At 45.8% G+C, this 24,118-nt stretch overlaps 1 protein-coding gene across 4 annotated transcripts; it reads left to right on the top strand.

The window, feature by feature from the left end:
* The first annotated feature begins 86 nt into the window (after positions 1–86).
* LOC139273377 (zinc finger protein 16-like) lies at positions 87–23,294 on the top strand. 4 transcript variants are annotated; one of them, XM_070890208.1, is made up of 4 exons: positions 136–193; positions 2,230–2,376; positions 8,675–8,840; positions 21,616–23,294. In XM_070890208.1, the coding sequence occupies exon 4, from the start codon at positions 21,952–21,954 to the stop codon at positions 22,984–22,986; it is 1,035 nt and encodes a 344-aa protein (XP_070746309.1). In that variant the 5' UTR covers positions 136–193; positions 2,230–2,376; positions 8,675–8,840; positions 21,616–21,951; the 3' UTR covers positions 22,987–23,294. The 4 variants fall into 4 exon arrangements, with proteins under 4 accessions (XP_070746308.1, XP_070746309.1, XP_070746310.1 ...); XM_070890207.1 differs by lacking the exons at positions 136–193; positions 2,230–2,376 and adding an exon at positions 87–116; XM_070890209.1 differs by lacking the exon at positions 136–193 and having other exon boundaries at positions 2,175–2,376.
* Positions 23,295–24,118: the final 824 nt, after the last annotated feature.

The following is a 24,118-nucleotide window of genomic DNA, read 5'->3' as shown; positions in this document are numbered from 1 at the left end:
TCAATCAGCTGCTTTCACCCAATAGCAGCGACGGAACACGTCAACTCGCTGAGCGCGCTTGCGCATGTCTCGTATCCCCGGATGTTGACGGTTGTTGAAGGAACTGCAAAATGGCGGCAAGTGATCGGCGGTGGGGGGAGAAGGGGCTGAGGGGGGAGATTATATGTCTACCCTCCCCCCCTCCTCTCAGACAGTGTGTAACCCGGGGGTGGGCCCAGTGAGATTGTAAATGTAGATTCTTTTCTCTCAATCTGGTTCAGCAAAATTACTGAAACGAATACCGTTTGTGCTTTAAACAAAGCAAGCTTTTATTTAAAAAGCAAATCCCGATCGGGGACTTTATCAGACAGAAGAAATGCTACTCTGATAGATCGCACCCACTTCCTACGGACAAAGTGACGTTACATTGTAAAGGGACGACGGTGATATATTTTCGGCAAAAGATAACAAGATAGGGCCAGAGTGACATCCTAGTTCAGCCTATCCCTTTTGGTCCCTCTTTCCCTTTGTCCACTCATAAGCCGACCCAAGCATGGTCCGATTTTAAACAAAGACCTTCTGTTAATGTTTCAGGTTAATAACATGATTTAATAAGACCTTGAGGTTTTTCTGCAAGCTGTGGGTTTTGTTTCAATACGTGTTAGTATTGTAACATTTCGCAGTCTCGAGTCTGAGATGTCATGGCTATTCCTCCATGAATTCTTTGTTAGCTTATACTGTCCCTATATAATTCCCACGTTCTCAACTTCAATGTCTCTATACATTTTTAAACATTCACATTCCCCCCTTTTATCATTCCATGATAACCCTGGTGACTATTCCAGGAGTATCGCATTCAGCCGTTCGCACTCTCTTTCCTGATCCATATTGTTGTTAGTGTCGAGTAGTTCTTTAGTTCGTTGGATCATAACTCGGGAGCCCTTGACCACAAGAGGGTTTGCTAACCTTGCCATCATTACTTTACAACAAAGGTTAAGGCAACCAACAATTAGATAGGATCTCCAAGATCCATCTGATAGCCAATCAAACCACCTAGATCCTTCTGCTGGTGTGGATAACTTCTTCACCTACCTTCTTATGTGATCAGCGAGATTGGTTATGTTTTCTGAACTATCAGGAATGTAAGTGCAACATTCAGATCCTATCAGGGCACACGTTCCCCCTTTCTCAGCTAACAGGTAATCGAGGGCCATTCGGTTTTGTAATGCTACGGTCCTTATTGCTATCATTTCAGCTGTGATGCCCTCCAGAGCTTCAGTAGTATTGTTAGTTATCTGTTCCAATATCGTCTCTAGGTTCTGTACTTCATCCATGAGACGTCCTATCCTGATTGGGAACATCATGACCCCAAAGAACTTGTCGGCGGGGGTGATGGCTCGCTTGTATTGGCTGGAGGCATGTGCTTCCGCCAGGGTATGTACTTGCCGCACAAATGGCACCACATATCCCAGATAACAGGACCCTGTCCATCTTCCGGGTCCCAGGACTGGGCCCACAAACCTCCACCTGTTTTATTCGGAAGGTGAGAGAGGATGGTGACTCGTGCACCTGTGGTGATGTTGAGACTGTTTGGGTATTTGCTGTATCCTATGATATGTCCCTTGTTACTGGTGTCATTTCGGGTTAGACATATGTCCCCGGTTGGCCTCCCAATCCCTGAGGTATTGGTCAGGGCTATGAATGGGGGTTCCTTTTCACGGTTGTAGGTTGGTTGGTACCATCCCTGGAATGTCTGACTAATGGGATCTCCAGCACTCTCCCACTTGGTGACCACCCCATGGTCGTTCATGTGGTAACGGTATGATACTCCTCCTGATCTCTGAGATCCCTCTTTTGACCCGCCTTTCCCCTCTCGTATTTGTATTGGCCCCCCCTCCTCTCGTGATAGTTTGGCTCTGAATCCATCTGACAGTCTCAGTTAGAGTCAGTGGAACGGGGCGCAAAGGAATTCCCCCTTTGGAATGTATAGGGAAATGTATAGGGAATGTGAACACACCCAGCATCTAGAAAAGTTCCCATTTTGCGCATAAACATAAGACATGTACAAAAAGGTGTTTACATGGAGCTCTCGTCTCTGTCTCCCCTCCCATGCGCCGAAACTGTCATATATCAACACTATTATACAGACTGTGGCATACAGACAGTTTCATCTTATGGCTCAGGATTCAGATAAATAGTCCAATTATTTTGCTGATTAAAAGAGTTCAGTTTTCCCGTCTCTCTTCTCAGGTCACCGTCGGTGTAGCTGGCTGTCTATCACTACGGGTAAAAGTTCAAACTGGTCCACGTTCCAATTAGGATGCCAACGGCCTTGTTCAGCTATGGAGAAGAGGAAGTCTGGAACAGAAACAGGAGTTAGAATAACCAGTAAAATAGGTTCGTTAGAGGGTGGTGAGCTTGCAGTGGTGCAGGTGAACCCAGGCACTTTTCCCCTCAACCTTGGCTGCAGTGGGGGTAGTGAGTAACACCTGAAAAGGCCCCTCCCATTGTGGCTCTAATCCCTTCCGAAACCATACTTCCCTGGTGCCACGAGGGACAATTCGGGTAAAACTGGGAGGTCGAGGTGAGCATCTTGAACCTGGTTGTGAGCTAGTCGCAGAGCCTGAGTCAGAGAAAGAACATAGGTGGTCATCAATCGAGCTGAGATACCATATCGAGGAACAATTTCCCTCATTAACACCTTAACAACAGTTTGAGCCTTATTGTCCAGGGTAGGGTAGGTTTCAATCCATCTGCTAAACACATCTACTATTACTAACACATATTTGTAACACTGAACTTTTTGCAACTGAATGTAGTCCAACTGAAATGTCTCAAAGGGACCTTCGGGTAGGGGCATTTTACCCCAATCACAGGGGACTCCCTTCCCTGGATTATGTTGCTGGCAAACCAGGCAACGACTACTGATGTTCTGGGTGAGCGCCTGGAGTCTAGGGTGCCACCAAGTAGCCAAAAGTGTGTCATTCGTGGTCCTTGCTCCACAATGAGTAGCAAAATGCATACATTCAATAACCCATCGAGCCAACTCGTCAGACATGCAAGTCTGTTCCGCAGGAGTGGTCCAGAGTTTAGAAACATTGTCATAAGTACATGCATAATATTTCCACAACAGTTTATCTTTTTCAGGAGCGCCTTCCGGTGCTTTTATAACATCTTGGATGGTTGGCATTGGTTTTTCCGAGGCTAACTTATCCTTCGCAGGATTTTTAGTCCGACTCATAATTTTGGGCACTACCATCTGTTGGTCACGAGAGGCCTGTTTGGCCTCTTGGTCAGCACAACGATTCCCTATATCAACCAGAGAATTTCCGGTAGTGTGGGCAGTACATTTGACAACGGCAATGCGTTTGGGGACCATGAGGGCTTGCAACAAATCAGATACTAGCTGTTTATGGGATATCTCATTAACCTGTGAGGTTAGGAATCCCTATTTTTCCATAATTGTCCGAAATCATGGGCCACCCCAAAGGCATACCTAGAGTCGGTATAGATATTGACTTTGAGATCTTTGGCCAAGATACAGGCTCGGGTGAGTGCGAATAGTTCAGCTTGTTGAGCAGAATAGGCAGTTTCAAAAGCGGCAGATTCCAAGACCTGATTCTCCTGGTTTACTATGGCGTATCCTGAGATTCGTGTACCTTCTGGATTAATTCCGTCAACATACATAATACAGTCTGGATCTTCAATTGGTACATCAACAAAATCTTCCCTGACTGATGTGGCCTCTTAAATTAAAGATAAACAATCATGACTGGGTTCTTCCTCATCTTGGGGTGGCTCAGTAAGAAAACAGGCCGGATTAATTGCAGTACAGTGCCGAAAGGTCAGCTTAGGATTGTTTAGTAAGTAGATCACATATCTGCTTTGCCTGGCTATGGTAAGGTATTGAATCTGCAGTTGGCCCAGGAGGGCAGCTAGGGAGTGAGATGTGTTAAGACAACGGTAGCACAGTCTTTCAGAATTGTACAATACAGTTGAAAGGGCCGGTCATAGAGGGGCCGGCCCAAAGCCGGAGCTTGCAGCAGGGCTGTCTTTAGTTCCTTAAAGGCTTGGACGTCTACGGTTTCTATTTCAAAGCTGCCTTACTTATTTGTATACGGGGTGAGGTGCTTAGTCATCAGGGCAACATTAGGGATCCAGGATCTGCAGTAATTGATCATCCCCAAACACTGTCGCATTTGTTTAGCCGTGCTAGGGACTGGAAACTGGCAAATTGGTTCGACTCGGCTAGCCTCCAAAGCTCGGTGGATACTCGGTATTGCCTGTGATTTCAGTGGGTACTGTCGGATAGAGGGCCAGTCCACATTGCCCTGCACTGGGATCTCAATCGGATCAATGGGAGTATAACCCACTTGGGAGGGGTCCTCTGCCCACACATGAGGATCCACATAGTCAGGTATGTCAGAGCCAGTATGATGCTGCAGAGTCGTTAAGACCTTCTCGGGGTTCCCGTGGAATTGGACTGTTCGGCCATGTTTTACAATTTGCACATCCCGGCTGGTAGGGTCAGCCTCGTCTATAGCCTGGCGCACCATAACTCCCAAATCTTTAGCGTGGTGGGGAGGTAATACTTCACGAGTAATATGTGGTGCCACCGTTGGGGGCTGTCCATTTCCACAAAATCTGCCTTCCCTTCCGGTCCAGTCACTCTAGCCCTTAATAGAATTTCCTTCACTTCCCCTTCGTGATCCTGATAAAAGTTCTGCAGGTCCTGATTCTTTCCACTGGGATCGTATGCTAGAGTCACGTGATAGGGTGCCTGCGGCAGGTCCAGAGACCACCACTGAGGGGTTCTAGTGGTATAATACTGCCGCTTAAGGGTTCCCTGTTTTACATTAATCCCATCATCTCCACACTCCAAATGCAACTGGAATTTGCAGAGGAGGTCTCTAGCCATCAAGTTACAGTCCAGATTGGTTGTGATAACAAATCGATGTTCCACCGATTCTTCCTGGTAACTCATTTTAACCGGTTCTGACACCGGGAATGTCGAGACTTGTCCCAGGAATCCTGACAGTCCCTGTGTTTCAGTGAAGGCGGGGAGTTTAAGCTTTGATTGTACAGAAGACATGAAGGCTCCCGTATCTATCAAGAAGGGTTGCCACTCATTCCGAATTTTTATCATCGGTTCGTCATCCGGGGAGGGTCCCTGCACAATCAAGCTGCGTCGTCAATACGAATAATCTTTTGTAATTGTTTCTATTAGGGGAATCAAGGGGTATGGTGAGAAAGCAGGAATGGGGTACTGAAGTTGCATGTTCAGCCATGAACTCATTGAATGGCGGTGCAGGCTAGAAGGGCCGAATGGCCTACTCCTGCACCTATTTTCTATGTTTCTATGTTTCTAATCGGGGGACGGTTGGCCAAAGGGGTTGTTCTGGGAGAAGTTAGTGTAAGATCCCCGTCCTCTCCCCCCTTGCCCCCTCTCCTCTTCCTTTTTCGTGCTGACGGGAGGGACAATTTCTATTCCAATGTCCTTCTTGCCCACAAATAAAGCATCCATCTCGTCTTTCCCAGCCCCGACCTCTTCCCATACCAGGCCGGGGACAGAAGGGCGGTCCGTAATTAGCAGGGCCCGGGCCATTTGGGTGTTTGATATAACCGTATCCCTGTTTATCCACCCAACCCTGCACGCAATACTGCGGTTCCATCTGGTATCCCCTTGGGTCGTGTTTTGGTCCTTCCATCCGAGACGGCTCTTCCTTTCTAGTCACGTATTCAGTCTTGACCCGGGTTGGGGGGGGCACACCTCCCCCCTCTCCTTTCTTTTCCTGCCAATAATATTTAACCGCCCTTTCCATCTGGGCTTTACTATTATCTGCCCAATTATTTGTCCGGATAGCGTGAGCAACCGAATAGGGCAGGCACTGAAGTAGGATAGCGCAGAATTGAGGAGAATCCTCTCCTGCCCTGAAGGCATTATCTCCTGATTGACTTCCGTATATTTCAATAAATCTTTCCATTAATTCATCGGCAGTTTCTTCTCGTTTGGGTTTAGTTTCTAATACTGCGGCCATACTGATGGGCTTCTGAAAGGTCGTGGTGAGAGCATTAAAGATAGCGTTTAGGCGATCCTGGACATCGTTAGGGTGAGCAACCACCAATGCATCATGAGTTGCACGTCCTAGGTGAGTTAGAAATCGGGCATGCTCAGTTGGGCTGAGGGTTTGCTTTACCAGGGCCCACAGGTCCCTTGATTCTGCATTATATCCATGCATGTCGAGGTCACTCCGTGAAATCGGAGGTCAGGGTTAAGTTGAGTTTGTGGATCCCTTTCAGCTTATTTATCTTAGCCTTTTAACTCTTCAATTTGTTTTGTTTGAGTATCTATTTCTTTATTGTATCAGGCAAGTATTATTACATAAGCTAATTCTGTTTTTATTTTTATTCTGACTATCGCACCATTCCTCTGTTAGGTGAGTCTTTTTTCTATTAAGAAATCCAAATTGATAATGTTCAGTATGAAACGGCTGTCAATGGAAAGGGTTAACTCCTTTACAGGTTTGTGAGAAGACCTGATGTCATTACGTGACTTCAAGTAACCATCTGAAAAAAAAAATCTTTTCATCAGGAAAGGCAGCATTTGATTAAACTCCAATATTTTTTAACTTCTTATTCAAGTACTTGCCAAAGATATTTTTTTTAAATTGATTTAAAACGAGACCACACATTTGTTTACTGAAATTCAATTTCGTCATCAGCCTCGGTCAACGCAAAGCCAACCATTTTAACTACGTAGTCTATCGATACATTTCTCAGAGGGCCCAGTGGAACTCTGAGTACGTTTCTCGTGCGTGCACTCTTTCTTTAAGACGTCTACGGTTTTTAATATGTCCTCCTTCTGTCAATGAAAGTCCTAATTTAATGGAATTTTTCTGCCAACTCGACAGGAGTGATTTTTTTTAGACTGCAGTGGAATTTTTCTCATAATTAAAAATCTCAGAACATTTTTTTTTCTTTCAGCACCTATTTAGTACGTTACTTTTTTTTTGTCTTTTCCATAACTAGAGGGAAGTCTGGCACGTAGGCTGTGGATTGCTTTTCGTTATCTCAATTGTTCCAGCCTCAAGGTCGTGTTATTTAATATAATATATTTTTTCATCCTTTTGAATCCATCTCAGTTGTTTTGCTGTGCCTTCTCTGAATGTTTTCTTTCGACAAGTAAGTGAGCATGTCAGATCCTTTTTAACCACCAAACTCAACAAACCTATCCTTTGTGCATTTCCTGGCTCCGTAACTTATCATCCGAATATACGTAATTCAATAAGGTTCACACTCTTAAACTTCCCACATACAGGACAACACTACGAAGGGTTAAAAAAACTTTCATTCTGTTTGAAAAAGTAGGTGGAGCAAAAACAAACCACAACTCCCCGCCTTTTTTTTTACAGTAAAAATCACACAAGCATTTCTCATTTAAAACAGACGTTCACAAGAGTCTCTTTTCTTTCCTATTAATTTTTGGATCCATGATTGATCATCTATCCCTATCTAGCTCTAACTATCCCTACTTTCCGTGTCGCCGCACGGATCTACTTGGGCCTCGAACCCACACAGACACTGGGCCTTGAACCCAGGCAGGCTCTGGGCCTCGAACCCAGGCAGACTTACCTATTCTAACCTATCTTTCCAAGTCGCCGCTTGGTTTGCGTCACCGCGCAAGACTTACCTATTCTAACCTATCTTTCCAAGTCGCCGCTTGGTTTGCGTCACCGCGCAATACTGACCTATTCTAACCTATCTTCCCAAGTCGCCGCTTGGTTTGCGTCACCGCGCAATTTCCCTATCTCTATCCCTATTCTAAGTTTGAAAGGTATTCACCAGATTGTCCTGGATCTCGTTCAGACACTACCTGAGAACCAGCGAGTGGCTAAACTTTCCTCAGACTTTTGAAACCGGGGGAAACTGGAGCAGTATTGAAATCATACTCACTCCAGTGGCCACTTTCCCCTCGTCTCGTCCAAGGCTAGTCTGGCTCTTAATTCGCAAGTTTTCGGCAGTCGTCCGTTGAGATCCCACTTCTGACACCAAATGTAAATGTAGATTCTTTTCTCTCAATCTGGTTCAGCAAAATTACTGAAACGAATACCGTTTGTGCTTTAAACAAAGCAAGCTTTTATTTAAAAAGCAAATCCCGATCGGGGACCTTATCAGACAGAAGGAATGCAACTCTGATAGAACGCACTCACTTCCTACGGACAAAGTGACGTTACATTGTAAAGGGACGACGGTCATACATTTTCGGCAAAAGATAACAAGATAGGGCTGGAGTGACATCCTAGTTCAGCCTATCTCTTTTGATCCCTCTTTCCCTTTGTCCACTCATAAGCCGACCTAAGTATGGTCTGATTTTAAACATGAATTCTTTGTTAGCTTATACTGTCCCTATATAATTCCCACGTTCTCAACTTCAATGTCTCGATTCATTTTTAAACATTCACAAGATCAGACAGTGTGTAACCCGGGGGCCCAGTGAGATCAGACAGTATGTAACCCGGGGAGAATTCTGATGATTTTCTGTAAGTCCAGACGGGCGGGACAGAGATCTGAGGAAAAGGATAAAATCAAATAAAAACTGGACATGTACTTTGCTGAAATGTTGGGAAAACACTTTACACTATATTCCATTTCACGATATTAATATTCTTCTCATTTTCTGCCCTGTCATAATTAGTTGTCCCGGTGAATGGCGGAGTGACTGAGAGAGTTCCACAGCTGGAAGGAAACAGGGATTGTGGACTGAGGAATTACAGCAGGTGAACCAGCGCAGGATTGTGAGAGCACCAACCAGTGAGCGCCTTCCGATTGAAAGTGCTTCAATAGATCGACTGGGGAGGAAGGTAAGAGAAAGTGCCATTTACTCAGATACACAGCGGTCCTGTAGACAGTACACACAGGTTACACCGTAAGACAGGAAATGAGACTGGGAGAGTCTGACCACCGAGCACAATTATCCAGCATGAGGCCGTGTAATGGGATTGAAGTGAGATCAGTTTCTGTCTCTAAACACAGTCACAGTGAATCTTGTGTGTGTTTTAGAGTAAAGGGCTTTGATCGAAGAGGTGACTCCAGTTTGAGGCAGAGCCCAGCAGATGGACCGATCTCTGTACATTAGGTGCGGCTGCACTCACACCGACACCATCAGATCTCAATGTTCAAATATTTCCCATCTGGTGAGAAAGCCAATGGAAAGATTGAAGCGGAAGCACAGAGACAATTCACTGATCACGATGCACAGACCCATCTGAAAGACCAGCACGGCCTATCACCCATAGAATCAATTATTCATTCATCAACATTTAGAATTATAAGAAAATATATTGATAACTACTTATATTGATAACTACTAATATTGAAGCATTGATCACTTGAGATATGTAGTATTCTAATATACTGAAACACAGATATGGAGAGTTGCAGTTTATTGATTGGCGTCGTACTTGACCCCGAGATGAGCTTCTGAATCCATATTCCCTCAGTCACCGAGTACGCTTACTTCCACCTCCATAATATCGCTGGTCTCTGCCCCTTCCTCAGCTCATCTGCTCAAACCCTCATCCACGCCTCTGATCGGCCTCACACCTCACACTCTCCGTAAACTTAAGCTTAAACTTAGGGGGCATAGTTTTAAGGTGGTTGGTGGAAGGATTTGAGGGGGGGCTTCTTTACGCATTGGATTGTGGGGATCCGGGACTCACTGCCTGGAAAAGTGATGGATACAGAAACCCTCACCACTTTTAAGAGATGGTTGGATAGGCACTTAAAGTGCAGTAACCTGCAGGGTTACGGACCGAGAGCTGGTAATTGGGATGAGAGGAGATCACCTCTTGTTGCCCGGCACAGGTATAATGGTAAGTACTGCAGGGAATCGAATACGGCCGGGGTGACCTCCTGGACCAATTTCGATCGCCTGGATGAGTAGGAGAGAAATTTTCCCATTTTTTTTCCCCCTAAATTGGCCTGGGTTTTTACCTGGTTTTTGCCTCTCCCAGGATATCACATGGCTCTGGTTGGGGTGAAGTGTAGAATGTTTTGGTACAACGGGTGTCGCAGTTGTGTGAGGCGGACTGGTTGGGCTGGGTGCTATTTACCTTTCTGCCATTGTTTATTGTTCATAGGTTTATATGTAACCTTCAGGGCTGCTGACCGAGGGCCGTGCAGCTCTTTGTAGGCCGGCGTGGACATGATGGTCCGTAATGGCCTCCTTCTGTGCTGTAATTTTCTGTTTCTAAAACACAGAAACAGAAAATAGGTGCAGGAGTAGGCCATTCGGCCCTTTGAGCCTGCACCGCCATTCAATGAGTTCATGGCTGAACACTCCTGCCCGGATCCTTACTCAAGAACACAAGTAGCAGCAGCAGGAGTAGGCCATACGGCCCCTCCCATTTGCTCCACCATTCAGTAAGATCTCTATTCGATAGAGAATTTCAAAGATTCACAACTCTGAATGATGAAATAGCTCCTCCTCATAGTCTTAAATGACCGATCTGTTATCCTAATACTAGGACCCCTAACTCTAGACTATCCAGCCCTTGTCAATTCCTCTAAGAATTTTATATGTTTCAATGATATCACCTTCCGTTCTTCTAAACTCCAGAGAATATAGGCCTATTCTACTCAATCTGTCCTCAGCCCTCTCATCCCAACTTGTACCAATTTCCGTTCACCCATCACCCCTGAGCTCGCTGAACTACATTGGCTCCTGGTCCATCAATGCCTCGCTTTCAAAATTCTCATCCTTGTTTTGAAATCAGTCCAGGATCTTTCCCCTCCCGATTGCTGTAATCTCCTCCAGCCAACAACCCTCAGAGATCTTTGCATTCCTTCAATTCTGGCCTCTTGAGCAGCCCCAATTTTCATCCCTCCAATATTGGTGGCCGTACCTTCAGCTGCCGATGCTGAAAACTCTGGAATTCCCTCCCTAAATCTCTCCACCTTTAAAATGCTCCTTAATACCTACCCTTTTGAACAAGCTTTTCGTCACCTGTGCTAATATTTCCTTATGTGACTGGGTGTCAAATTTTGTTTGATAACGGTCCTGTGAAGTGCCTTGGGACATTTTACTATGTTTAGGGCGCAATATAAATGCAATTTGTTGCTGATAACTGAAGATATTTCAAATTGTAATATAACAAAACTACAGGCATGGGGAATTGCACTAGATTAATAACTGCAGAGGAAGAGGATTGTTATGTATTGCTAATAGCGTGAATTCTTTTAACATGAGGTGGCCCTTGCACATTAGCTACCACACGGGCTTAAAAAAAATAGGAACATAAGAATTAGGAACAGGAGTAAGCCATCTAGCCCCTCGAGCCTGCTCCGCCATTCAATAAGATCATGGCTGATCTGGCCGTGGACTCAGCTCCACTGACCTGCCCGCTCCCCGTAACCCTTAATTCCCTTATTGGTTAAAAATCTATCTATCTGTGACTTGAATACATTCAATGAGCTAGCCTCAACTGCTTCCTTGGGCAGAGAATTCCACAGATTCACAACCCTCTGAGAGAAGAAATTCCTTCTTAACTTGGTTTTAAATTGGCTCCCCCGTATTTTGAGGCTGTGCCCCCTAGTTCTAGTCTCCCCGACCAGTGGAAACAACCTCTCTGCCTCTATCTTGTCTATCCCCTTCATTATTTTAAATGTTTCTATAAGATCACCCCTCATCCTTCTGAACTCCAACGAGTAAAGACCCAGTCTGCTCAATCTATCATCATAAGGTAACCCTCTCATCTCCGGAATCAGCCTAGTGAATCGTCTCTGTACCCCCTCCAAAGCCAGTATATCCTTCCTTAAGTAAGGTGACCAAAACTGCACGCAGTACTCCAGGTGCGGCCTTACCAATACCCTATACAGTTGCAGCAGGACCTCCCTGCTTTTGTACTCCATCCCTCTCGCAATGAAGGCCAACATTCCATTCGCCTTCCTGATTACCTGCTGCACCTGCAAACTAACTTTTTGGGATTCATGCACAAGGACCCCCAGGTCCCTCTGCACCTCAGCATGTTGTAATTTCTCCCCATTCAAATAATATTCCCTTTTACTGTTTTTTTTCCCAAGGTGGATAACCTCACACTTTCCGACATTGTATTCCATCTGCCAAACCTTAGCCCATTCGCTTAACCTATCTAAATCCCTTTGCAGACTCTCTGTGTCCTCTACACAACCCGCTTTCCCACTAATCTTTGTGTCATCTGCAAATTTTGTTACAATACACTCTGTCCCCTCTTCCAGGTCATCTATGCATATTGTAAACAGTTGTGGTCCCAGCACCGATCCCTGTGGCACACCACTAACCACCGATTTCCAACCCGAAAAGAACCCATTTATCCCGACTCTCTGCTTTCTGTTCGCCAGCCAATTCTCTATCCATGCTAATACATTTCCTCTGACTCCGCGTCCCTCTATCTTCTGCAGTAACCTTTTGTGTGGCACCTTATCGAATGCCTTTTGGAAATCTAAATACACCACATGCATCGGTACACCTCTATCCACCATGCTTGTTATATCCTCAAAGAATTCCAGTAAATTAGTTAAACATGATTTCCCCTTCATGAATCCATGCTGCGTCTGCTTGATTGCACTATTCCTATCTAGATGTCCCGCTATTTCTTCCTTAATGATATAGTTTCAAGCATTTTCCCCACTACAGATGTTAAACTAACCGGCCTATAGTTACCTGCCTTTTGTCTGCCCCCTTTTTTAAACAGAAGCGTTACATTAGCTGCTTTCCAATCCACTAGTACCTCCCCAGAGTCCAGAGAATTTTGGTAGATTATAACGAATGCATCTGCTTTCACTTCCGCCATCTCTTTTAATACCCTGGGATGCATTTCATCAGGACCAGGGGACTTGTCTACCTTGAGTCCCATTAGCCTGTCCAGCACTACCCCCCTAGTGATAGTGATTGTCTCAAAGTCCTCCCTTCCCACATTCCTGTGACCAGCAATTTTTGGCATGGTTTTTGTGTCTTCCATTGTGAAGACCGAAGCAAAATAATTGGGCTTGGCAGAGCAAGATCTTGCTCCAATGGCAAGGGGAATTCAAGATGACTGGAGACCAGGCTGTGCTGCATGTTTCCTCTGGCACTGATTCTCACTGGAATAGGTTCAGGGGGATGGGAACCTATGCAGGGAGACAGAGGGAAACAAAATGGAGACAGAAGCAAAAGATAGAAAGGATAAAAATAAAAGTGGAGGGAAAAGAAACCCAAGGCAAAAAACCAAAAAGGGCCACTTTACAGCAAAATTCTAAAGGGGCAAAGTGTGTTAAAAAGACAAGCCTGAAGGCTCTGTGCCTCAATGCAAGGAGTATTCGGAATAAGGTGGACGAATTAACTGCGCAGATAGCAGTTAACGGATACGACATGATTGGCATCACGGAGACATGGCTCCAGGGTGATCAAGGCTGGGAACTCAATAACCAGGGGTATTCAACATTTAAGAAGGATAGACAGAAAGGAAAAGGAGGTGGGGTGGCATTGCTGGTTAAGGAGGAAATTAATGCAATTGTAAGGAAGGACATTAGCTTGGATGATGTGGAATCGGTATGGGTGGAGCGACGGAATACCAAAGGGCAGAAAACGTTAGTGGGAATTGTGTACAGGCCAACAAATAGTAGTAGTGAGGTTGGGGACAGCATCAAACAAGAAATAAGGGATGTGTGCAATAAAGGTACAGCAGTTATCATGGGCGACTTTAATTAACATATAGATTGGGCTAACCAAACTGGTAGCAATGTAGTGGAGGAGGATTTCCTGGAGTGTATTAGGGATGGTTTTCTTGACCAATATGTCGAGGAACCAACTAGGGAGCTGGCCATCCTAGACTGGGTGATGTGTAATGAGAAGGGTCTAATTAGCAATCTTGTTGTGCGAGGCCCCTTGGGGAAGTGTGGCCATAATATGGTAGAATTCTTTATTAAGGTGGAGAGTGACACAGTTAATTCAGAAACTACGGCCTGAACTTAAGGGAAGGTACCTTTGCCGGTATGAGGCGCGAATTGGCGAGATTAGATTGCAAATTATACTTAAAGGGTTGACAGTGGATAGGCAATGGCAAACCTTCAAAGATCATATGGACGAACTTCAGCAATTGTACATCCCTGTCTGGAGTAAAAATAAAACGGAGAAGGTGGCTCAACCGTGGCTCACAAGGGAAATTAAGGATAGTGTTAAATCCAAGGAAGAGGCATACAAAATAGCCAGAAAAAGCAGCAAACCAGAGGACTGGGAGAAATTTAGAATTCAGCAGAGGAGGACAAAGGATTTAATTAAGAAGGGGAAAATAGAGTACGAGAGGAAGCTTGCAGGAAACATAAAAACTGACTGAAAAAGCTTCTATAGATATGTGAACAGAAAAAGATTAGTGAAGACAAACGGAGGTCCCTTGCAGTCGAATTTGGGTGAACTTATAATGGGGAACAAAGAAATGGCAGACCAATTGATCAAGTACTTTGGTTCTGTCTTCACAAAGGAAGACACAAATAACCTTCCGAGGACCGAGGGTCGAGTGAGAAGGAGGAACTGAAGGATATCCTTATTAGGTGGGAAATTGTGTTAGTGAAATTGATGGGATTGAAGGCCGATAAATCCCCAGGGCCTGATAGTCTACATCCCAGAGTACTTAAGGAAGTGGCCCTAGAAATAGTGGATGCATTGGTGATAGTTTTCCAGCAGTCTATCGACTCTGGATCAGTTCCTATGGACTGGAGGGTGGCTAATGTAACTCCACTTTTTAAAAAAGGAGGGAGGGAGAGAGAAAACGGGTAATTATAGACCGGTTAGCCTGACATCAGCAGTGGGGAAAATGTTGGAATCAATCATTAAGGATGAAATAGCAGCGCATTTGGAAAGCAGTGATAGGATTGGTCCAAGTCAGCATGGATTCATGAAAGGGAAATCATGCTTGACACATCTGGATTTTTTGAGGATGTAACTAGTAGAGTGGACAAGGGAGAACCAGTGGATGTGGTGTATTTGGACTTTCAAAAGGCTTTTGACAAGGTCCCACACAAGAGATTGGTGTGCAAAATCAAAGCACATGGTATTGGGGTAGTGTACTGACGTGGATAGAGAACTGGCTGGCAGACAGGAAGCAGAGAGTCGGGATAAACGGGTCCTTTTCAGAATGGCAGGCAGTGACTAGTGGAGTGCCGCAGGGCTCGGTGCTGGGACCCCAGCTGTTTACAATATATATTAATGATTTAGATGATGGAATTGAGTGTAATATCTCCAAGTTTGCAGATGACACTAAACTGGGTGGCGGTGTGAGCTGTGAGGAGGATGCGAAGAGGCTGCAGAGTGACTTGGACAGATAGATAGATTTTTAACCAATAAGGGAATTAAGGGTTATGGGGAGCGGGCGGGTAATTGGAGTCCACGGCCAGATCAGCCATGATCTTTTTGAATGGCGGAGCAGGCTTGAGGGGCTAGATGGCCTACTCCTGTTCCTAATTCTTATGTTCTTATGTTAGGTACTGCATTGGTTAGAGGCAGAGTTCATCTCCCTGTACGATGTCCCATCAAACATTGCAGAACAGGTACAGCACGGGGTTAGATACAGAGTAAAGCTTCCTCTACACTGTCCCATCAAATCTTATTGAATGGGGAGCAGGCTCGGGGGTCCGGGTGGCCCACTCCTGCTCCTATTTCTCATGGTCTTATGTACACAGCATGCCCCGCGGAGAGAATGTGCCGCACCCAGACTACAGGAGCTCAGTGTGCAGGCGCAGGCCCTGGCTGTGTTTGGAGCATGCGCGGTGCATGGAATGGCGGAGACGACATGTTTTGGACAGGCTCCACAGAAGTGTCCTTTTCAGTGGGACTGAGCGGAGTAATAGACCAGCGGGGAGCCGGGGAGGCTTCATAAACAACTGGTGCCCGCCGCAAGCCTGGAATAATAACTGGAATATCGGCAGTTGCAGCTTCGGGGCTTTCTCCCGATCACAGGCCCAGCCTAACGGCAGCCATCTTGGTGCAGGAAGGCAGGTTCAGCGCTCCGCCATCTTGATTCAGTGCGTAGCACAGCGCATGCGCGTCCATCTTGGTACTGGAACTGTGCCCAGCCAGAGTCAGTACCTTCAGGGGAGGGGAACCAGTGAGTGTAGAACTGAACCCAGCCAGAGTCAGTACCTTCAGGGGAGGGGAACCAGTGAGTGTAGAACTGAACCCAGCCAGAGTCAGCACCTTCAGGGGAGGGGAACCAGTGAGTGCAGAACTGAACCCAGCCAGAGTCAGTACCTTCAGGGGAGGGGAACCAGTGAGTGTAGAACTGAACTCAAACAGAGTCAGCATCTTCAGCGGGGGAGAGGGGAACCAGTGAGTCGAACTGAATCCAGCTAGAATCAGCACTTAAGGGAAGGAGAGGGAGGGGAACATAAGAAATAGGAGCAGGAATAGGCCATACGGCCCCTCGAGCCTGCTCCGCCATTTAATACGATCATGGCTGATCCGATCATGGACTCGGGTCCACTTCCCTGCCCAATCCCCATTACCACTTAATCCCTTATCAGTTAAGAAACTGTTTAGCTCGGATTTAAATTTAATCAATGACCCAGCTTCCAAAGCTCTCTGAGGCAGCGAATTCCACAGATTTACAACCCTCTGAGAGGAGAAATTCCTCCTCATCTCAGTTTTAATTGGGCGGCTCCTTATTCTAAGTTTATGCTCCCTAGTTCTAGTATCCCCTATCAGTGGAACATTCTCTCTGCAACGGCCTTCTCAAGCCCCCTCCTAATCTTATATGTTTCGATAAGATCACCTCTCATTTTTCTGCATTGCAATGAGTAGAGGCCCAACCTCCTCACCCTTTCCTCATAAGTCAACCCCTCATCTCCGCAATGTACCTAGTGAACCTTCTCTGAACTGCCTCCAAAGCAAGTATATCCTTTCGTAAATATGGAAACCAAAATCTTTACGCAGTATTCCAGGTGTGACCTCACAAATACCCTGTATAACTGCAGCAAGACTTCCCTGCATTTATACTCAATCCCCTTTGCAATAAAGGCTACGATTCTATTGGCGTCCTGATCAATTGCTGTACCTGCATGCTAACCTTTTGTGTTTCATGCATAAGTACCCCCAGCTCCAATTGTACTGCAACACTTTGCAATTTTTGTCCATTCAAATAATAACTTGCTCTTTGATTTATTTCTGCCAAAGTGCATGACCTCACACTTTCCAATATTAGACTCCATCTGCCAAATGTGTGCCCACTCACTTAGCCTGTCTGTGTCCTTTGCAGGTTTTTTGTGTCATCTTCACACATTGATTTTCCTCCCATCTTTGCATCGTCGACAAACTTGGCTACGATACACTCAGTCCTTTCTTCCAAGTCGTTAATATAGATTGTAAATAGTTGGGTCCCAGTATTGATCCCTGCAGCACCCCACTAGGTACTGATTGCCAACCCGAGAATGAACCATTTATCCCGACTTTCTGTTTTCTGTTAGTTAGGCAATCCTCTATCCATGCTAATATATTCCCCCCCAACCCGGTGATATTTTATCTTGTGTGGTAACCTTTGATGTGGCACATTGTCAATGCCTTCTGGAAGTCCAAATACACCACATCCACTGGTTCCCTTTTATCTACCCTGTTTGTTACATCCTCAAAGAGTTCCAGCAAATTTGTCAAACATGACTTTCCCTTCATAAATCGATGGTGACCCTGCCTGACCAAATTATGCTTTTACAAATGTCCTGCTACTACTTCTTTAATAATGGACTCAAACATCTTCCCAACCACAGATGTTAGGCTAACTGGTCTATAGTTTCCTGCTTTTTGTCTGCCTCCTTTTTAAATAGAGGCGTTGCATTGGCAGTTTTCCAGTCTGCTGGGACCTCCCTAGAATCCAGGGAATTTTGGAAAATTACAACCAATGCTAATTCCCCGGTCTCATCCTCCTAGATTTCATAGAGTGCATAAGGGACGGGTTCCTTGAGCATTATGTAACTGAACCAATCAGCGGGCAGGCTATTTTGGATCTGGTCCTGTGTAATGAGACAGGATTAATAAACAATCTCCCAGTAAAGGATCCCCTTGGAATGAAAGCCCATAGCATGGTTGAATTTCAAATTCAGATGGAGGGTGAGAAAGTTGGAATTCAATCAGTGCACTCAGCTTAAATAAAGGAGATTTCAAAGGAATGAGGCTGAGTTGGCTGAAGTGGACTGGGAAAATAGATTAAAGTGTAGGATGGTTGATGAACAGTGGTGTACATTTAAGGAGATATTTCACAACTCTCAAGAAAAATATATTCCAGTGAGGAGGAAAGGTCGTAAGAGAAAAGATAGCCCTCCGTGGCTAACAGAGAAATAAAGGACAGTATCCAATTAAAAACAAGGACATACAATGTGGCCAAAACCAGTAGGAGGACAGAAGTTTGGGAAGCATTGAAAAGCTAACAAAAAATGAATTAAAAAATGATTAAGGGAAGATAGACTATGAAAGTAAATTAGCACAAAATATAAAAACAGATAGCAAGAGGTATATATAGGTATATAAAAAGAAAAAGATTGGCTAGAGTAAATGTTGGTCCCTCAGAGGACGAGACCGGGGAATTAGTAATGGGGAACATGGAGATGACAGAAACTCTGAACAAATATCTTGTATCAGTCTTTACGGTAGAGGACACTAATAATATTCCGACAGTGGATCGTCAAGGGGCTACAGGGGGGGAAGGAACTTATCACAATTACAATCACTGAGGAGGTGGTACTCAGTAAGATAATGGGACTAAAGGCGGATAAATCCCCTGGAACTGATGGCTTGCATCCCAGGGTCTTAATAAAAGTAGCGGCAGGGATAGTGGATGCCTTGGTTGTAATTCATCAAAATTCCCTGGATTCTGGAGAGGTTCCAGCAGATTGGAAAACTGCCAATGTAACGCCCCTATTTAAAAAAAGGAGGCAGACAAAAAGCAGGAAACTATAGACCAGTTAGCCTAACATCTGTGGTTGGGAAAATGTTGGGGTCCATTATTAAAGAAGTAGTAGCAGGAAATTTGGGAAAAAAAAATTTGGTCAGGCAGAGTCAGTATGGATATATGAAGGGGAAGTCATGTTTGACAAATTTGCTGGAATTCTTTTGAGGATGTAACGAACAGGATGGATCAAGAAGAACCAGTAAATGTGATGTATTTGGACTTCCAGAAGGCATTTGACAATGTACCACATAAAAGGTTACTGCACAAGATAAAAGTTCACGGTGTTGGGGGATTGCAAAGTGCTGCAGTACAGCGGGACCTGGGGGAACGTGTGCATGAAACACAAAAGGTTAGTATGCAGGTACAGCAAGTGATCAGGAAAGCCAATGGAATCTTGGCCTTCATTGCAAAGGGGATGGAGTATAAAAGCAGGGAAGTCTTGCCACAGTTATACAGGGTATTGGTGAGGCCACACCTGGAATATTGCGTGCAGTTTTGGTTTCTATATTTACGAAAGGATATACTTGCTTTGGAGGAAGTTCAGAGAAGGTTCACAAGGTTGATTCCAGAGATGAGGGGGTTGACTTATGAGGAAAGGTTGAGTAGGTTGGGCCTCAATTCATTGGAGTTCAGAAGAATGAGAGGTGATCTTATCAAAACGTATAAGATTATGAGGGGGCTTGACAAGGTGGATGCAGAGAGGATCCACTGATGGGGAAGACTAGAACTAGTGGACATAATATTAGACTAAGGAGCCACACATTTAAAACTGAAATGAGGAGACATTTTTTCTCTGAGGGTTGTTGATCTGTGGAATTCACTGTCTCAGAGTGCTGTGGAAGCTGGGACATTGAAAAAATTTAAGTCAGAAATAGACAGTTTATTAAATGATAAGGGAATAAGGGGTGAAAGAGAGCGGGCAGGTAAGTGGACCTGAGTCCATGATCGAATCAGCCATGATTGTAATCAATGGCGGAGCAGGCTCGAGGGGCCGTATGGCCTACTCCTGCTCCTATTTCTTATGTTCCTACGTACTAGCATACCCCCCGCCCCCTCCCCACGGCGAGGATATTGGTCCCGGCGCTGTTGAGGTGCAAGCCGTCTGGTCTGTACAGGTCCCACCTCCCCCAGAAGCGGTCGCAATGCCTCAGGAAACTAAAGCCCTCCTGCATACACCATCTCTCCAGTCACGCATTTATCTGCTCGAGCCTCCTATTTCTGTACGCACTAGCTCGCGGCACCGGGAGTCATCCGGAGATTACTACCTTTGAGGTCCTGCTCCGAGCTCCCTAAACTCTGCCTGCAGGACCTCATCCCTCTTTCTACCTATGTCATTGGTCCCGATACGGAGCACAACCTCTGGCTGTTCACCCTCTTCCCCCCAGAATGCCCTGCAGCCGCTCGGTGACATCCTGGACCTGGTACCTGGAAGGCAACATACCATCCTGGAGTCACGTCTGCGGCCGCAGAAACACCAGTCTGTTCCCCTGACTATTGTATCCCCTACCACTATAGCTCTTCCATTCTTCTTCCTCCCCCCTGTGCAGCTGAGCCACCCGTGGTGCCGTGGACTTGGCTCTGGCTGCACTCCCCAGAGCCACCATCGTCCTCACTGGTACTCAGAACAGAGTACCGGTTGGAGAGCGAGATGGACTCGGGACTCCTGCACTACCTGCCTGGTCCTCCTCTTCTGTCCAGTGCTCACCCACTCCCTCTCTGCCTGCACACTCTAAAGCTGCGGGGTGAGCACCTCTAGAAACGTGCTATCCACAAGCTCTCAGTCTCATGGACACACCGCAGTGATTCCAGACGCTGCTCAAGCTCCAAAACACACAGCTCGACTTGGTGCAGCTGAAGACACCTCCTGCACACGTGGTCATCCCGACTGCACGAAGCATCCAGGATTTCCCCACATGCCACAGGATGCGCAATACATGGGACTGGGCTATCCTGCCATCCCTCGAGTTACATTCGAAGCTATCATGTAGAACTAAACTCTAAACCTTAGAAAAACACACCCAACAACTACTCAGCAATCAGCTGATTTAACTAACCTTTATTTAAAGACTAAGTACTAACTTAACAGAGAGAAAAAAACCTTCAGGGGAGGAGAGGGAGGGGAACCAGTGAGTGTAGAACTGACCCCAGCCAGAGTCAGTACATTCAGGGGAGGGGAACCAGTGAGTGTAGAACTGAACCCAGCCAGAGTCAGCACCTTCAGGGGAGGGGAACCAGTGAGTGTAGAACTGAACCCAGCCAGAGTCAGCACCTTCAAGGGAGGGGAACCAGTGAGTGTAGAACTGAACCCAGCCAGAGTCAGCACCTTCAGGGGAGGGGAACCAGTGAGTGTAGAACTGAACCCAGCCAGAGTCAGAACCTTCAGGGGAGGGGAACCAGTGAGTGTAGAACTGAACCCAGCCAGAGTCAGCACCTTCAGGGGAGGGGAACCAGTGAGTGTAGAACTGAACCCAGCCAGAATTGGTGGTGAAAACCGGGAGTGGAGGAGAAACAGTCTAGAAATGTGCGATGGGTTTGGATTTCAGCACAGCAGGAGGGACAATGTGTGGGACAGGGATTTACAGCTTTGGAAGAACAAGAGAAGAAAGAATGTTCCATGGAAACGAGATGTGTCTATCCTGAATTTCTGTCTTGTACTGACAGTGATGAGTTTTGTTATCTCCTTTTACAGCATATTAGAAGGGGAGATTTTCAGACAGGACACACAAACCAAACAACACGTCAAGATCTGACGGAGTCAATCCATTCATCAGGATGTGAATATAATCGGCCTTTGAAAGTGGAAGGAGAAATGTTTGCCTGTTCTGTCTGTGGGAAAAGATTTCAAACATCAGTGAGACTGGAAAAGCACCGAGATACACACACACCCGAGTGAGTGTTCCAGTGCGCTGACTGCGGAAAGAGCTTTAACCAGTTACACAGCCTGAATAAACATCGCACATTCACAGTGGGGAGAAACTGTAAATGTGTTCTGTGTGTGGGCGAGGCTTCAACTGATCGTCCAACCATGGAGAGTCACAAGGATACCTGCACCACGGAGAAACCGTGGAAATGTGACTGTGGGAAGGGATTCAGATCACCGTCTGAGCTGGAAATTCATCGACGCAGTCACACTGGGGAGAGGCCATTCACCTGCTCTGAGTGTGGGAAGGGATTCACTCATTCATCCACCCTGCTGAGACACCAGCAAGTTCACACTGGGGAGAGGCCATTCACCTGCTCTGAGTGTGGGAAGGGATTCACTACATCATCCCACCTGCTGACACACCAGCGAGTTCACACTGGGGAGAGGTCATTCCCCTGCTCTGAGTGTGGGAAAGTATACACTCATTCATCCAACCTGCTGAAACACCAGCGAATTCACACTGGGGAGAGGCCATTCACCTGCTCTGAGTGTGGGAAAGTATACACTCATTCATCCAACCTGCTGATGCACCAGCAAGTTCACACTGGGGAGAAGCTGTTCATCTGCTCTTACTGTGGGAAGGGATTCACTCAGTCATCCACCCTGCTGAAACACCTGCGAGTTCACACTGGGGAGAAGCCATTCACCTGCTCTCAGTGTGGGAAGGGATTCACTCTGTCATCCACCCTGCTGAAACACCTGCGAGTTCACACTGGGGAGAAGCCATTCACCTGCTCTCAGTGTGGGAAGGGATTCACTCAGTCATCCACCCTGCTGAAACACCTGCGAGTTCACACTGGGGAGAAGCCATTCACCTGCTCTCAGTGTGGGAAGGGATTCACTCTGTCATCCACCCTGCTGAAACACCTGCGAGTTCACACTGGGGAGAAGCCATTCACCTGCTCTCAGTGTGGGAAGGGATTCACTCAGTCATCCACCCTGCTGACACACCAGCGAGTTCACACTGGGGAGAGGCCATTCACCTGCTCTGAGTGTGGGAAGGGATTCACTCTGTCATCCATCCTGCTGAGACACCAGCCAGTTCACACTGGAGAGAGGCCATTCACCTGCTCTGAGTGTGGGAAGGGATTCACTCGGTCATCCCACCTGCTGAAACACCAGCGAGTTCACAAGTGACTGCAGGGGTTGGAATGTGCTGTTATTGCTGCTGTTAATCACATCCCGACTGAACCATGTTCATTCTGACAGTTGGGGTTTGTTTCTGCTGATGTTAATAACCCTATAACTGGGCTGGACTTTAATATTCTGGAGATATTGCTGATTGTGTTCTTGGGGCTGCAGTGTCCATTTATGAAACGCTGTGTGTTATCTTTCCCCTCAATTCAGCAACTCACAACAGAAATTCAATTTGGAATAAAATTATGAACTTTTACTTTAATTCTAAATTGATCTTTGGTACAAAATCTACAATAGTGTGTGAAAGTTTCTACTGAATAAAATCTCCAATTAGAAAGAGCTTGCTGACAATTCTTACTGACTTGCACATTACACACAGTGGCCCCTCCATTATCCACCAGAAAGAAGGGGAATGGGAATTGGCGGGAAATCAGTGTCCCCAAATGTTGCCCCTCCCGTCTGGTGTAGCAATACCCTCGGAATGGGAATGGAGACAAGTCCAGACCAAAACTGTACGCAGTACTCCAGGTGTGGTCTTACCAACGCCCTGTCCAGTTGTAGCAGGACTTCCCTACTTTTAATAATCCATCCCCCTTGCAATAAAGGCCAGCATTCCATTTACCTTCCTGGTTTCTTGCTGTAACTACATACTAACTTTTTGAGTTTCATGTACAAGAACCCACAGATCCTTCTATACTACAGCATTTTGTAATTGTCACATATAAATAATTTACTTTTTTATTTTTCCTACCAAAGGGGATAACTTGACATTTTACCACATTATAGTCCATCTGCCAGATTTCTGCCATCTCATTGAGCCTATCTATATCCCTTTGTAGATTATTTGCGTCCTCCTTACAACTTGCTTTCCCACCATCTTTGTAGCATCAGCAAATTTGGCCGCGATACACTCGGTCCCTTCATCCAAGTCATTAATATAAATTGTAAATAGTTGAGGCCCCAGCACTGATCCCTGCGGCACCCCACTAGTTACTGATTGCCAACCAGAGAATGACCCATTTATCCCGACTCTCTGTTCTCTGTTAGCCAGTCCTCTATCCATGCTGATATATTACCTCCAACCCTGTGAACTTTTACCTTATGCAGTAACCTTTAATGTGGCATCTTGTCA

The sequence above is a fragment of the Pristiophorus japonicus genome, chromosome 9 (genome assembly GCF_044704955.1).
Source record: "Pristiophorus japonicus isolate sPriJap1 chromosome 9, sPriJap1.hap1, whole genome shotgun sequence".
In the NCBI taxonomy this organism is placed as follows: Eukaryota; Metazoa; Chordata; class Chondrichthyes; family Pristiophoridae; genus Pristiophorus; species Pristiophorus japonicus.
The sequence above is the reverse complement of the archived record's forward strand: the minus strand, read 5'-3'. Positions and strand labels throughout refer to the sequence as shown.

Coding starts and splice junctions, on each gene's coding strand:
- LOC139273377 (XM_070890207.1), top strand. CDS start 21,952: ATGGAGAGTCACAAGGATACCTGCACCACGGAGAAACCGTGGAAATGT.